The sequence below is a fragment of the Phyllobates terribilis genome, unplaced genomic scaffold (genome assembly GCF_046119375.1).
Source record: "Phyllobates terribilis strain yellow unplaced genomic scaffold, ASM4611937v1 Scaffold_691__1_contigs__length_813055, whole genome shotgun sequence".
In the NCBI taxonomy this organism is placed as follows: domain Eukaryota; kingdom Metazoa; phylum Chordata; class Amphibia; order Anura; family Dendrobatidae; genus Phyllobates; species Phyllobates terribilis.
The window spans coordinates 572,884-589,616 of NW_027363451.1; the positions used below are offsets into that span (position 1 = coordinate 572,884).

Genomic DNA, 16,733 nt, shown 5'->3' on the forward strand with positions numbered 1-16,733 from the left:
AGTGGTGACAACTTCTTAAGATTAATTCATTGAGGGTCTTAATTTTCAAAATGGAGTCAATATATGGGAATTTCTACTGCTCTGATTTTCTGACATTTTGTATGGTGTGGTGTGTCCCATATCCTCTGGGACCTGCTCCTGCGACGTCTGCTTCTGTCACCAGGTGCTGTCCTATTTATTCTGCAGGCGGCGCTGGTGATTGAGAAGACGTCGGGACCAAAAGTTCTGGGCGGCGCAGGCTCTGTCCAGCCACTTAGATTAGTTTGCATGGAACCAGTAGTACCATCCAGTCTGGCGGTATGGGTGTGTGTGCTGTCCAGCTGGAGTAATCTGCTCCCTGCTTCAGCCATATGGAAAGCACCGCACCCTACTAAAGCTGGAAGCATATTGCCGGAAGCTGCCAGATCCAGCCTTGTTCTCCTCTGGTTCAGTCCTCTGTGCTCAGCTCCCGGCTTGTGTATTTGGTTCCTGTTGTGACCTCGGCCCGTTTACTGACTATTTTTGCGTATTCTGATTTTGTACTTTCTCTGCCCTCCTGGTTGTGACCCGGCTACCTGACTATTCTTCTTCCCATCTCACTCCACAGAACAGCAAGTAACACTATGGCCCAAGCCTAGGAGTATCTGTGTAAGTCAAGATCCGTAAGGAAGAATAAAGGGTAATGGGCAAAACTGTGACTACAGATAATAACACCGACTGAAATGATCAAGCTGAACAGTCTTCTTCAGTAAAAAAAACCTTTAGTCTGTAACTGTAACTACTAGGTAGTTAAAGACTCACATAGGTGAGGCCAGCCGATCCAACCCCAAATAAACTATCATACAGAATGAACATGTAAAAAAATATACAACAATAAAAATATATGTTACATTCCCAACACCAATGTATGTATGAATGGAGAAATCCAACACTAAACTGGAGTTGTGCTCATTTATGGTGGACCATTGGAGGTATGATGAGTCCTGACCAGAAGAGTAGAGAAAGTATTAGTGCCCCCATTTCAGGAGAGATTGTGCAGGAATCTTAATTCCTTAGGATTGAAAATGTAATGGAATTTATGACGCGGAGTGAATCCATGAAACCAGGGCTCGAGCCATGCCACCACATCTCCTGCAGGCGTGAATAGATGTATATTACAGCCATCAGCCACGCACAGCTTAGAGAGATATCATGGCACAGGTGTAATGTTATTTATGTAGTTTATCCCAATCCTGCTTGAAGTTATTCAGTTTTAAAAGAAATTAAAAAGTCAGGATAAAGGGAAACTCCGTTGTTATTGTACAGAAATTCACACTTGGCCCTCACTGCACATTTAATATTTGCAATCATAAAAGTGAAGTTTGGCCAGAAAGACTGGACCTGGTCTTGTAGGGACCATATGAGCACATTCAGCAGCACAGAAGGGAGAGAAGGTAGATTCATCCAATAAGATATCAGGGTCCTAGGAAGCCAACAGCATCATCACCCTCTACTTTCTCTTACAGGCCCATCAGAATATTTTTCTTCAAGTGATTTTCTCACTTGTCAGCACTTTCTACGTACGCTGTCATTTGGCTTTGTAGTTTACAGATGTGGGGAGGTAACGGTCAGCGTCTACTAATCCCAGGGGGTAGGTGGATCCCCAGGTTGCAAGTTCTCTAGAAAAGGGGTGTTCAATGCCCAAATTCATTTGAACAGTTTTGGGTGGAGAAGAAGGTTGTGGTCTAGAGGCAAAATGGTGATCACACGAATGTGATATGGCCGGACAACACCACCGATAAAGCAGCCACAGCCGGTGACTGAGAAGAATCTGTGACTTCTTTGCATTTAGTGGTTACTACTCACCTGGGGAGTCATATGTAGGAATCTCCTCCTTACACCGCTCATCACCCCCCACATATGTCTCCGTAGTATTAATATTGGTCAGATCTTCACCCTGAAACAAATATTATAAAAGTCACAGACAGATGGAGAAGTCACATCTATGATCAGCTCTAATCCTGCCATCTCCAACGTTCTCATTACACAAGTATAAAACATATTAATGGTGGATAAAACAAGACTGAGCACAAGACCTTCACAGCCGTCTACACATCATAGGGGAGATCTCAGGACATCTTCTCTCCATCTACCTGATGATCCTGAGGAACATTTGGATCTTCTTGTTTACAGTCCTGTGGAAGAAGAGGACGGGGACATCTCTCTGGTGTTGTCCTCTTACTGGATAGATCTGGAGGAAACACATATTGGGACTGAATTCATTCTTTACATACAGATAATTATAGGCCGTGTGTATTTAGTCCTATTACCTGGTGATGTGAGGGGCTGGGGAACCTCCATCATGATGTCTTTGTACAGATCTTTGTGTCCTTCTAAATACTCCCACTCCTCCATGGAGAAATAGACAGCGACATCCTGACACCTTATAGGAACCTGACACATACAATGATACCGTCATCCCCTCGATCCCTCCATAACGTTACTGTATAATGTCCCAGCATTCCCAGCAGTGTCACCTCTCCAGTCAGCAGCTCAATCATCTTATAGGCGAGTTCTAGGATCTTCTGGTCATTGATGTCTTCATGCATCACTGGAAAAGGTGGAGACCCCGTGATTAGGCTCTTGGGTCTTCCCCATCCCTCAGACGCAGGGTCCTGACAGCGCTCACTAGAGGTCTTCTTCATTACTGTGTAATCCTGGTTATGGAGAGACACATTAATAAATCTCACTACAGACATTTCCAGAGTCCTCACCTCTCCAGTTCTGTCCATCTGTTATTCCCATAGATAAGAATGATGTAATGTGACGTCATCAGAATCTCTCACCTCTCCAGTAAGCCGGAAGAGGATCTCTAGGGTGAGGTGTAATATCCTCTCCGCCATCTTATCTCTGTCCAGATCCATCTTTTATGGATCAATTAGGAAAATTCTCTTATATAGAAGATCTTCACTGAGAGGATCCAATATTGTAGGGATCTGAATGAGAAGATGAGCAGATGTAACATCATAAAAATCCTGTGTAATAATACAATTACTGGAGATAATAAGGGGAAACATATGAGGAGATTTATTATTTTACAGTGTTTAGTTTTCTTCTTTCTTCCTCAGAGTCTCCAGCTGAATACATTTCTCATAGACTCATCTTCCATGACGCTAATTCTCATCTCCTTTACCAACATTGGAATCAGCATTAGCAATACTGCAGGAGATATTCATTACACGTGACATGACAAAAAACTACTTCATGATGAGGATGATATCTTAATCTTCTACTACTGTTCTAGAAACATATTTGGCCAGAGTCTGTCACTGACTACATCATCACCACTAGCAGTCTGTATGAATGTTTCCCGTCTTCCCCGGAGTGTAATCTTCTATCACGTTAGATCTCATGCCTGATTCACACACAGAAGGTTGAGGCTTTTATAAAAGCATTTTTGTTTGCACAAACATCGCAGACAGAAATTATTTGATACCAAGGCCTCCATGTACAATGTTTTATGGAGTTTATTTTTGGCTTTAGGCTTTCCAATATTACAAGAAAAAAAGCAGAGATTAAAATGTTTCAAAAGAAAATTGGCACCAACAATTCTTGTAAAAAGAAAAAAACATGAAAAAGCACAAGACACATTTTGTTATTTTTTAACAAGTTAATTTGTTTTTTAAAAAAAACAACTCTTTTGGGCACCAGAACATAGATGTACACCGCAGGGATATCACAGGTGCGGCTGCAACAAAACCCTGGAGGTTGAACCACTTGCTGCTGTCAAAAGCAAATATGGCATCTAAGAAGGTGTGACAGAGTTCGGCCGTATGTCCCTCCTCCCCCAAGTATTTGATAGTATGGGGCTGCCTAGTTACTTTGATACCTAAATGTCTATTAATGGTGTCTGGGCCTGCAATGTATGAAAGTCTATTTGGCCGGGCCAGAGGCAGCACCCAATAAGTTACATTTTAACGCTCCCATACACATTAGACTAAAGTTGCATGAAAACACTGATTCAGGGGGTTTGATTGACTATATAAAGTATTTGGGGGCCTCCCGACAAATGATGTCAGAGCAGAGAAGGATCTGTCATCCTGAATTTCAGAGGCTAATCCATTTGTTTTTCCTGTAGATAATCGTCCGCTAGAGGAGTCGACTCTCTCATACAGACCACAGGAAAGCTGTAATATTTGAGTATGGGGGAGTCTGGAGAGATAGCCATCTGCCAAATGACCGTTCAGCCAACACTTATCTCATGTGTATGGGGCCGTTAGTATTACACTGACTGGCAGAGATAATACACGGCACCACAGTAGTACAGTGCATCACCTGAGCAATCAGAGGCTTGTATGGTGTATGATCGCACTGAGGAGAGTTGTTTAAAAAAATATTTAACCTGAAAAAATCTCAGTTTTAGCAATAAGAAATACCTGTCACTAGTAGTGTTGAGCCACCCCCGTAGTGTTCGAGTTCGGTTCGTCGAACACCCGTGTGTTCGCCGAACTGTTCGTTGAACTGTTTGTCGAACACCTTCGAACACCGTTAAAACCAATGGCAGGCAAACAAAAACACATAGAAACACATAGAAACACATAGAAAACACCTTCAAAGGTGTCCAAAAGCTGACAAACTGCTCAGAAGACACAACTAACACATGGAAAAGTGACAAGTACATATAGTCATGCGAAAAGAAAAGAGGTGGAGGAGTAAAAGGAGGGGGAGACACAGATATAGGCATGTCATGCCCTTCTAAAATCCAAAAAGTGAGAAGCCGACACGTTCAGTCCGCCCCTGCCCGTGCCACCTCCGTGTCGCCGGATTTGTGCCAGAGCCGCGGTGAACCCTGACGGCCAGCCCCCCTCTCCCAATACTGGTGCCTGTCCGCTGGTGGGTCGAGCGAGCCTCCCTGTGGTGGAGGCAGGTCTAAGCTTTTTAATTTAAATTGTCTCTCTAATTTGAATGAATACACTTTAAATCCATTTACAAGGATCTATTGGAGGGCAAGTCTCATGCCAGCATCCGCGTAATTCCGCTCCAGTAGCGTCCACTAAAGCTGCTGCAGTTAAAAAGCTTTTATAAGGATCGAGCTCGGCTGTCCACCACAAGGCATCCTACTGCCAGTCCCAGCCCCTATGCCTTGGGGTGCCTCCTGATGCTCTTCACTGAGTATCCCGTGGTCCCGAAGCATTTCCTTTGAAAAAATTAAGTGTCCAAACTACAGGTGGTGTAGCTTGCTTAACAGCCGGGATAATCCGCTGACTAGCAGACACTGCTACTAGGCACAAAGTATTTCCTGGGCTAGATGCAGTTAAAAATTTGTAATTAGATACTCTCGTTGGATGCTGAGAAAGCATTCCATAGAGTCTCCTGGCACGCCATATATGATTCTCTTAAAAAGCTTGGGGTAGGGGTCTAGGGGACCCTTTTATAGCCAAAATCACGGCCCTGTATCGCAATACGTCACCTAGGCTGAAGATGAATGGAACTGTAGCACCCTGAGGGCTCGGTTGCTACAGAGGTATTGCACCTCACCCAGAGGTGTGATATCTCACTCTCAGGTAAGGATGGAGTGTGGATCAGGACCCAACACCTGCATGCATTACACCACATTGCCGTGGGGCAGGGCGACCAATATGCCCCTGAGATGGGCACGACAGTCCCTGTCCCTGGCTGGAGTGGGGGAAGGGAACACTGAGGAAGGGGAACCCTGTAGTGCAGGAGCAGGGAGGAAGCAGTTCCTGGGTGCATTGAGAAGGGAGTATAAAAGGTGGGCACCATCTTAGTTCAGTGCAGAGAAGTCTGAGCAGAAGTGGCAGGGAGCAGGGGCTCTGCATGAGCTCTGCTCCGGAGGCGGGCCTAGAAACAGAGGCCCAGGCCTGGAAGAGGGAGAAGGAAGGAAGAGGAGCGGAGAAGGCTCCAGGAACGAGGAACGAAGGGATCCCAGGGGTGCGGACGGGCGAGTCGCCACCGCACGCCCGAATCCACCTGCGTGGAGGGGTCAGGCCAAAGGGGGAGACCGGTCCCCGAAACTAGTGGAGGCAGGAAAGGACCCTCAACTAGAAACCGGAGGCTGTGACATTTTATGTGGCGCAGCCCCTCGCTACACCCGCTAGGAAGGCACCACATAGGGTCAGGGAAACTGGCGCCAAGTTTACCAAGAGGAGGCCCGAGGCAGCCGGACAGAAGGGTTGGTAAGAAAGGCCAGACAAAGGACACACAAAGGGGGTCCTGTGAAGCGCTCCAAAGTTATCTGGGAGTTGTCTGAGCCCCTCACCTGGTGAGCACAGTACGACGTGGGCAGCCGTTACCTGCAGACGTGGTCTAGATAATAAGAACTGTGAGTAAAGGCCCTGGACTGCATCACTGACTCCGTGTCGTTACTGCTGCTGCCCTGCACCATCACCCCCATCCTCCGCATACACTGCCCTGAGGCTATACTCCTCCCGTGGGGAGTTATGCTACGCTCTGCTGCACCCACAACACCAGCCTCAGCGGTCTGCCCTGCAGCGGCGGTTCACTCTGACCGCAATCCATGGGTGGTGTAGTCGGACATTTAAACATCAAAACCACATAAATAGTTCCGCCACTGGTTTGACCGCCCTGAGCCACGGAACCGGGTCGCCGCCACGAAGACTACAACCACCAGCATCCACCAAAAAGGGTCCGGCTCCGGGTATCCCAAGGCCCAGGGGGTGCATCAGAACATTTTCATCACCTTTCACAATCACCAATGGGACAAGGCAGGGATGTCCTCTGTCCCCTCTCTTATACATCCTAGTGACGGAGCACCTGCTCTCATCAATTCACCATAACCCCAATATTAGGTGGATTGAGGTGGGAGGCACCGAGTACAAGTGCTCTCTATTTGCTGATGATGTCCTAGTATATATCACTCAATCACATATATCCATCCATGCTGTTATGGCTGAAATAGATCACTTTGTTACATGGTCAAATTTTAAAATCAATGCAGCGAAGTCTGAGGCCCTCGATGTCTCCCTCCCCAAATCCATACAGGATTCCATCCAGTCCAACTTTCCCTTTGCCTGGCCCTCACAGGGTATCAAATACTTAGGAATTCCTATTCATAGAGACCTCTCCCATCTATGTTATCTTAATTTTGGGCCCTTTATTGAACAACTCCATACAGACCACGGTTGGCAAGTTAGAATTGTAAGATTCACTACGTGAACCACTGGTGTTTTGTGGAAAAGCACATGTACACTGTGTTCCAAATTATTATGCAAAAAGTGTTTAGGAGTCATAAGGGAAGAATTTGTTTGTTTGTCAGTTAAACTCATTGATGGTGATGTGTGTCAGGGCTCTTTATATCACTGTAAGCAATTGCAGACACCTGTGCTAATTAGTTTGGCAGGTGTGTCCAATGAAAGGCAAGACTACTTAAGAAGGCTGTCTCACATTATTAAGCAGCCAACATTTTCTGCCAAAATGGGAAAGAAAAAGGATGTGTCGGCTGCTGAGAAGCAACAAATTGTGGAGTGTTTAGGTCAAGGCATGACTACAATCAACATTGTGCGATGATCAGGATGAAGTGTCTTGGCAATCAAGAAGTATGTAGCTGATTCACAGTACACACGTGTGCGTGCTGATAAGGGCAAATTGAGGACTCTTTTCTACAGGCAATTACGTCAGGTTAAAAGAGCAGCGGCAAAAAAGCCTTGTCATAGCAGCAGACAAGTTTTTGAAGCTGCTGGTGCCTCCAACGTCCCCCGACTGATTTCAAAACTGTTTTGTTCACGGATGAGTGCCGTGCAGCGCTCGATGGTCCAGATGGATGGAGTGGAGGATGGCTGGTTGATGGACACCCCACGCAAACACGGCTACAGCGCCAACAAGGAGGAGGTGGAGTAAAGTTTTGGGCTGGAATCATGGGGAGAGAGATTGTCGGCCCCTTTAGGATCCCTGAAGGGGTAAAGATGAACTCCATAATGTATGTGGAGTTTCTCAAACAGCACTTCCTGCCATGGTTCAAGAAGAAGAACCGTGTATTCCACAGCAAGATCATTTTCATGCATGATAATGCACCGTCTCATGCTGCACATAACACATCTGCATCTCTGGCTGATATGGGCATAAAAGGGGACAAACTTATGGTGTGACCCCCATGCTCCCCTGACCTCTACCCCATTCAGAACCTCTGGAGCATCATCAAAAGGAGTGTCTATGATGGCGGGAGGCAGTTCACATCTAAGCAACAGCTCAGGGAGGGTATTCTGTCCTCATGCAAAACAATTGAAGCAGAAACCATCCAAAACCTGACAAATTCAATGGACGAGAGAGTTCAGAAGCTCCTTTCGAACAAGGGGTCCTATGTGCAAATGTAACATCACCTAGAATAAAGTTTTGAGTTGAAAACTGTCTGATTTCAGTTTCTAATAACCTGCTAATGCTTATAATTTCAAAAATGACAATTTTTTTGGTCTTTATTAAAATGAAAAGGTTGATCGAAAAGTTTGGGGGATCTAAGAGTGTGGCAACCCAGTAGTCATGATTACTTCGAATTCTGACAATATGAGGGTCATGTTGCAGGTAGTGCAGCAAGAAGGCACTTATGTGTCTTGCGCATCTCGGAGCCCCAAAATAATTTTCCGGGCTAGATGCAGCTAAAAATTATTATTAATTTTAAATCTGGTGGAGTTTAGTATAGATGGCCTAATAGAATCAGTGCTGCACACTGCTACAAAGCCCAAATTATTTTCCAGCCAAGATACAGATAAACATGATTAGTAATTTGAAAGCTTAAAACGGTTGGTGAGGTGATTTTAACCAATCATCAAGCTTTTACTCTCCCCAGGATGACACAGGGGTAGAAAAGTCATTTCGGATCCATGATTTGTTCATCTTTATGAACGTGAGTCTGTCTACATTATCAGTGGAGAGCCGCGTGCGCTTATCTGTCAGCACACCACCAGCAGCGCTGAACACACGTTCAGACAGAACGCTGGCTGCGGGGCATGACAAGATCTCCAAGGCGTAAGTGGCTAGCTCCAGCCATTTATCCAGATTGGAAGCCCAAAAAGAACAAGGGTCCAGTGACACAGTCATGGCTTCAATGTTTACTTGGAGATACTCCTGTACCATCGTCTCTAGGCGTTGACTATGTGTCAGACTTCTTGTCTCCTGTGGCCTTGCAAAGGGTGGGCTAAAAAAGTGGTGGAATGATTCCGCAAAATTGATGTTACCAGCAGATACTGTGGTTCTGTTACGGTTTGAGTGCTGAACACTTGACGGTCCCATGGTTGGCACGTTGGAACTGTGAGATTCACTACGTGCACCACTGGTATTTTGTGGAAAAGCACATGTAAGATTCTGCAACAGTCTCTGCTGATACTCCTGCATGCGTGCATCCCTTTCTAAGGCAGGAATAATTTCTGCAAATTTACTTTTGTACCGGGGATCTAACAGTGTGGCAACCCAGTAGTCAGGATTATTTCTAATTCTCACAATTCGAGGGTCATGTTGCAGGTAGTGCAGCAAGAAGGCACTCATGTGTGTTGCGCATCCAGGAGCACCAAGTCCCTGTTGTGTTGGTGGCAAGGTAACAATCATGCTTCCTTCCTCTGTCCTCTCCCCCCAACCTCGCACAACAGAAATGTGATCAAGGTCTCCCTCATCTGATGAGTCTTGCATCAGTTCGTCCTCCACTTCTTCCTGGGCTCCTGCACCTTCCTCACTAGTTTGGCTGCTACCATGCGCCCTGGTAAAACCATCTCCCCCACTCTCACATGCCTGCCGCCTTGGTGCTGCCGACCGTCTGGACCTTGCAGATGTTAGCCCTTCCGCATACAACTCCTCCTCCTCTACTTTCTCCACCTCCTCTTGTGCCACCACCTGACTCCGAATTCTGTTTAACATGCGCTCCAGCATGTAAATCACCGGAATAGTCATGCTGATAATGGCATCGTCAGCACTAAACATCTTCGTCGCCATTTTAAAACTGTGCAGAAGGGTGCATAGGTCCCTGATCTGAGACCACTCCTCCAGCGTGATTTGCCCCACCTCTGGATCTCGTTGTCCCAGGCTATACGTCAGAACGTATTGCACCAGGGCTTGTCGGTGCTGCCACAGTCGCTGCAACAAGTGCAGAGTTGAATTCCACCGGGTAGGCACATCGCATTTTAGCCGGTGAAGTGGCAGGCCCAACAACTTCTGTAGAGATGTAAGTCGCTGAGCTGCGGGATGCGAACAGCGGAAGTGAGCACACAGCGACCGTGCCCTCTGCAGAAGGCCATCTAGTCCGGGATAGTGGGCTAAAAATTGCTGGACAACCAGGTTCAACACGTGAGCCATACAAGGCACGTGTGTGACATTGCCCCGGCGAAGGGCCGCACCCAGGTTTGCAACATTGTCGCACACGGCCTTCCCTGGTTTCAGGTCCAGTGGAGACAACCATTCATGAAATTGGTTCTCCAGAGCTGACCACAACTCCTCAGCTGTGTGACTCACATTTCCCAGACATTTCAAAGTAAAAACCGCCTGATGACGTTGAGCCCTACTGCCAGCATAGTAAGGAGGTGTACAGGATCCCTCCTGCGCAGTTAGAAAGCTTGTGGCATGACCAGACAAGCTTTGTGTGCAGGTGGAGGACCGAGAGGAGGTTGAGGAGGCAGAAGCAGTGGAGGAACTTTGACATAAAGAGGATTGACGCACAACTCGTGGGGACGGCAAGACTTGGACAGTGCAAACTGCCGGTCTGTGAGGAAGATGCAGGCGGACATGTTAGGTTGCCTTGATCCAAAGGTGGTGCTATCGATGTCGGACAGCGCTGAACACCAGCTGGTGTTACCACTTCCAAAGAAAATGATGACCTGCCAATCACGCTGGCTGTTGCGGGTAAAGAGGTGGCAGGTCTGTGCCCCAAAACAGGTGTGACTGCTGTCCCCCCAGTCACAGAGGATGAAGAGGCCGCGGATGCACAAGATATGGCAGACTTTGGGTGGCCCGGCCGGCTAGCCCGCATTGTAGCACAGTGAGCTTCCCACTGCAACTTATGCTTCATGTCCATGTGCCGGTTCATGCATGAAGTACTCAAACTATGTATTTTTTGGCCTCTACTTAGCTTTTGCTGACAAATGTTACAGATAACACGAGTTGGGTCATCTTTATCGATCTGAAAAAATGCCCAGGCTATGCAAGGCTTAGCACCCATGCGACCTGAAGAGCCACCACGACTTGTGGTGAGAGGCAGAGTTGTGTTTGAGGATGCAGTTGATGACGTGCTTCCAGTGCTACGTCTCTGTCCAGGAAGGCGCAACCTGACCTCGTCGTCACTAGCATCCTCCTCCACCTCCTCTGCTGACCTCATCTCTTGGCTGACTGTGGGTTGACAGTAAGTGGGATCTCCAACCTCATCATCATCACCCTGTGCGTTATCACACCCGTCGTCCTCAGAGCCAACCTGTTCCTGCCCTGACAAAAAACTAAAGTTGTCGCTCCAATCAGGTATTTGAGTCTCATCATCGTCTTCCTCATTGTCTCCACCAACAGGACTTACAGTTTGGGAATGAGGGTCTACATTATGGTCAGAACCTTCAGCGTCTGGTCCTGGATCCGACTCATAAAGATTCTGGGCATCAGTGCAGATCATTTCCTCGTCTGGATTCACAGAAGCGCTGGAGTCGACCTCTGATTCCCAGGCTATAGTATGAGTAAACAGCTCTGCAGACTCAACCATCTGTTCTACCTCATACTCAGACGGGCAGCTGGAGATTTGGGAGTTGTGAGGAAGCAAGTGCGATTGGGGTGACACCTTTGAGGACTGGAGTATTTGTGATGTTGAAGTTGATGTGGAGGAGAGCCCACTTAAAGGAGCACTTGATATCCGTTGAAGCACCTGCTGTTTTTGTGCCTCATCTGGAATTTGTAGCGATTGGCGTGGCCTTAAGAAAGGGATCTTATCACATTGTCCGCTAAAAGAAGTAGACATTTTAGTTTGGCTGGAAGATGGTCTTTCTTCTGCAGATGTTACTGTTGCTTTAACACCTACCCCACGGACACAACCTTTTTTCCCCTTCCCAACACGCCTATTCCCCTTTCCACCAGCCGCAGGCCTTTTTCCACTCATTTAGGTGGTTAACTAATTCACAACTCTGGAGTTGTTTGCACAAAAAAACAATGGATGGGATCCGAGCAGAGCTGAGTGGCCAAACTGTGGTATTAGGCCAAAACTATTGGCTGGGTTAGATGCAGAAAAAAATTATATTCAATTTGCAACCTGATGGAGGTCAGTATAGATGGACTAATAGAACAAGTCCCACACACTGCTAGAAGGCCAAATATTTTTTCAGAGGTAGATGCAGATAAAAATTATTTTTAATTTGCAACCTGATGGAGGTCAGTATAGATGGACTAATAGAGAAAGTCCCACACACTGCTAGAAGGCCAAATATTTTTTCAGAGCTAGATGCAGACAAAAAATTATTTTTAATTTGCAACGTGATGGAGGTCAGTATAGATGGACTAATAGAACAAGTCCCACACACTGCTAGAAGGCCAAATATTTTTTCAGAGCTTGATGCAGAAAAAAATTATATTCAGTTTGCAACCTGATGGAGGTCAGTATAGATGGACTAATAGAACAAGTCCCACACACTGCTAGAAGCCCAAATAATTTTTCAGAGCTAGATGCAGAAAAAAATTATATTCAATTTGCAACCTGATGGAGGTCAGTATAGATGGACTAATAGAGAAAGTCCCACACACTGCTAGAAGGCCAAATATTTTTTCAGAGCTAGATGCAGACAAAAAAATATTTTGAATTTGCAACCTGATGGAGGTCAGTATAGGTGGACTAATAGAACAAGTCCCACACACTGCTAGAAGGCCAAATATTTTTTCAGAGCTAGATGCAGAAAAAAATTATATTCAGTTTGCAACCTGATGGAGGTCAGTATAGATGGACTAATAGAGAAAGTCCCACACACTGCTAGAAGCCCAAATATTTTTTCAGTGGTAGATGCAGATAAAAATTATTTTTAATTTGCAACCTGATGGAGGTCAGTATAGATGGACTAATAGAACAAGTCCCACACACAGCTAGAAGCCCAAATATTTTTTCAGAGGTAGATGCAGATAAAAATTATTTTTAATTTGCAACCTGATGGAGGTCAGTATAGATGGACTAATAGAGAAAGTACCACACACTGCTAGAAGGCCAAATATTTTTTCAGAGCTAGATGCAGAAAAAAATTATATTCAGTTTGCAACCTGATGGAGGTCAGTATAGATGGACTAATAGAACAAGTCCCACACACAGCTAGAAGCCCATATATTTTTTCAGAGGTAGATGCAGATAAAAATTATTTTTAATTTGCAACCTGATGGAGGTCAGTATAGATGGACTAATAGAGAAAGTCCCACACACTGCTAGAAGGCCAAATATTTTTTCAGAGCTAGATGCAGACAAAAAATTACTTTGAATTTGCAACGTGATGGAGGTCAGTATAGATGGACTAATAGAACAAGTCCCACACACTGCTAGAAGCCCAAATATTTTTTCAGAGCTAGATGCAGAAAAAAATTATATTCAATTTGCAACCTGATGGAGGTCAGTATAGATGGACTAATAGAATGATGCTATGCCCAAAAGATTTTACTTCACTAGGTGCAGTAAAAAAATTGGTATTCTATACACAGGTGGTATATCTTGCAACACAGATAGGCTACTCCACTGACTAACACACTCTGCAATAGGCCAAAAAGGATTAGCTTTGCTAGATTCAGCCAAATGCTGTGAAAAAAACTTGCACAGCACTGGCACAGACCTGCCTGGCAAAAACTGATAGGAACTGATGTAACTTAGTCCTGAAAAGGACTGCAATTACAATTAGTCTTTACTCCCACAATCTATCTATTTAAGAGCACAGACCTGCCTGATAAAAGTCGTAGGAAATGCTGTAACCTAGTCCTTAAAAGGACTGCAATCACAACTATTCCCTACTCCCAAGCTATCTGTAGATTTGTGCGAAAATTGGCTTGAAATTAACAAGGTATAGTGCACACAGCAACAGCGGTGCCGTCTAACACGCAGCTGTAGCAGTGAGAAAATGGTGGCGACGGGGAAAATGGCTTGGTCTTATAGGGCAAGGACATGTGACATACACTGCCAATGACACATGCCCTTGCTTGTGTGAAAAAAAGCACTTCGCTCCGTTTGTGCGCTGCTGATAGGCTGACAGATTGCACCTCCCCACTGTAAATGCGGGAAAGAGAAAAAAAAATGGAGATCTTCATTATTCCTGCAGAGATCCATCCCCTGCCCCTCCCCCCACCCCGCTATACACTCAAACTGTGTATTAACATTAATTTTCATCATTACTGAGAAAAAAATCCAGTTATGATATTGGTGCACGAACAGTTATCGAACATAACCTCGAACAGCCGAATTTTTCTCAAATCGTTCGTGTTCGCCGAACGGCTCGAACACCGCCCAAAACAGCTCGAATTTGAGATTGGCGAACAGTTCGAGTCGAACAACGCTCATCTCTAGTCACTAGGGAAACCAGACTCACTGCACAATGTTCGTTAAGTCACGTCCATAATAACCTTCTTATACTCTGTTTTCCTTTACACATCCTCTACACAGTGACGTAGATAGAAATCACAGTGTTACGGATCCGGGTGGTGGAACCTCTGTGCTGCGGTGCAAGGAGGGACCAGAGGGGCGTAACTAGGTATCAACTTGGAGCAAACAAGGTCGTATGGCGGCTCAATCGACTCCGTGACCAGAGAAGGACCGAGCAGAGGGACCAGGTGCTACTCTGGGCCAGACTTTGTATGAGAGCAGGTGACTCCCACGGGTCAGAAGGCAGGGACTGACTGGTATAGCAGATGGGCACAGCAGGCAGGCTGGTGGGTGATCCGGGTAGACTGACTGGCAGACTCGGCAGGTAACAAGCAGGGGCCTCCAGGTAGGCACGGCAGGTAACAAGCAGGGGCCTCCAGGTAGGCACGGCAGGTAACAAGCAGGAGCCTCCAGGTATGCACGGCAGGTAACAAGCAGGAGCCTCCAGGTAGGCTGGCTGGTAGGCACGGCAAGAAACAGGCAGGTGCTTCCAGGTAAGCAAGCGGGTTGGCAGGCACGGCAGATAACAAGCAGGAGCCTCTAGGGTAGGCTGGCTGGTAGGCACGGATGGTAACAGGCAGGAGCCTCTAGGTAGGCTGGCTGGTAGGCATGGCAGGTAACAGGCAGGTGCTTCCAGGTAAGCAGGCGGGCAGAGCCCATAGACAGACTGGCGGACTGAACGGAAGACAGACTGACGGGCTGGAGAGTAGTCAGGCTGGCGGGCAGGACTGGTAGTCAGGCTGGCGGGCAGGACTGGTAGTCAGGCTGGCGGGCAGGACTGGTAGTCAGGCTGGCGGGCAGGACTGGTAGTCAGGCTGGCGAGCAGGACTGGTAGTCAGGCTGGCGAGCAGGACTGGTAGTCAGGCTGCCGGGCAGGACTGGTAGTCAGGCAGGCAGCGGAACCTGAGGGCTGAAGCAGAGGTAAGTACACAGTGCTACAACTTTGCTCGGGCACCTCCATTTTGGAGGAGGTGCCTTATATACGGGAGGTCCTCCGGCCATTAACCGGGGACTCCTTAGGACGGAATGCGCTGCCTCTTTATGAGGGAGGAAGCATGCGCCCTAAGCACAGTACCTGGACAGCTGCGCCTGCAGGCAGCCGCAGCAGTAGGAGCACCGGAGGATGCCGGGCAGGGAACGCGGCGGTAAGAGGGACGGCGTCTCTGCCTGTCAGGGAACAGACACGCCGATACTACACACAGTGACATAGCAATAGCTGAAATTGAGCCCCCCCACCCGAAGGGAAAAAAAAAAAATATATATATATATATATATATATATATATATATATATATATATATATATATATATATATATATATATATATATATATATATATATATATATATATATATATACAGTCATATGAAAAAGTTTGGGCACCCCTATTAATCTTAAGCTTAATGTTTCATAAAAATTGGTGTTTTTGCAACAGCTATTTCAGTTTGATATATGTAATAACTGTTGGATACAGTAATGTTTCTGCCTTGAAATGAGGTTTATTGTACTAACAGAAAATGTGCAATCTGCATTCAAACAAAATTTGACAGGTGCATAAGTATGGGCACCTCACCAGAAAAGTGACATTAATATTTAGTAGATCCTCCTTTTGCAAAAATAACAGCCTCTAGTCGCTTCCTGTAGCTTTTAATGAGTTCCTGGATCCTGGATGAAGGTATTTTTGACCATTCCTCTTTACAAAACAATTCCAGTTCAGTTAAGTTTGATGGTCGCCGAGCATGGACAGCCTCTTCAAATGATCCCACAGATGTTCAATGATATTCAGGTCTGGGGACTGGGATGGCCATTCCAGAACATTGTAATTGTTCCTCTGCATGAATGCCTGAGTAGATTTGGAGCGGTGTTTTGGATCATTGTCTTGCTGAAAGATCCATCCACTGCGTAACTTCAACTTTATCACTGATTCTTGAACACTATTGCCAAGAATCTGCTGATACTGAGTGGAATCCATGCGTCCCTCAACTTTAACAAGATTTCCAGTGCCGGCATTGACCACACAGCCCCAAAGCATGATGGAACCTCCACCAAATTTTACTGTGGGTAGCAAGTGTTTTTCTTGGAATGCTGTGTTTTTTTGCCACCATGCATAATGCCTTTTTGTATGACCAAACAACTCAATCTTGGTTTCATCAGTCCACAGGACCTTCTTCCAAAAAGAAATAGG

General features: G+C 46.1%; 1 protein-coding gene across 4 annotated transcripts in view; it reads right to left on the reverse strand.

Moving 5' to 3' along the window:
* LOC141235834 (uncharacterized) overlaps positions 1–16,733 on the reverse strand; it is a 36,146-nt gene that overhangs the window by 6,901 nt on the left and 12,512 nt on the right. For all 4 annotated transcript variants that reach the window (XM_073668186.1, XM_073668185.1, XM_073668184.1 and 1 more), the window contains 5 exons: positions 2,805–2,954; positions 2,496–2,675; positions 2,289–2,412; positions 2,112–2,209; positions 1,825–1,915 (listed from right to left, as the gene is read on the reverse strand). In XM_073668186.1, coding sequence (XP_073524287.1) covers positions 1,825–1,915; positions 2,112–2,209; positions 2,289–2,412; positions 2,496–2,675; positions 2,805–2,882 — 571 coding nt within the window. In that variant the 5' untranslated portion in view covers positions 2,883–2,954. The remainder of the gene's footprint in view (positions 1–1,824; positions 1,916–2,111; positions 2,210–2,288; positions 2,413–2,495; positions 2,676–2,804; positions 2,955–16,733) is intronic.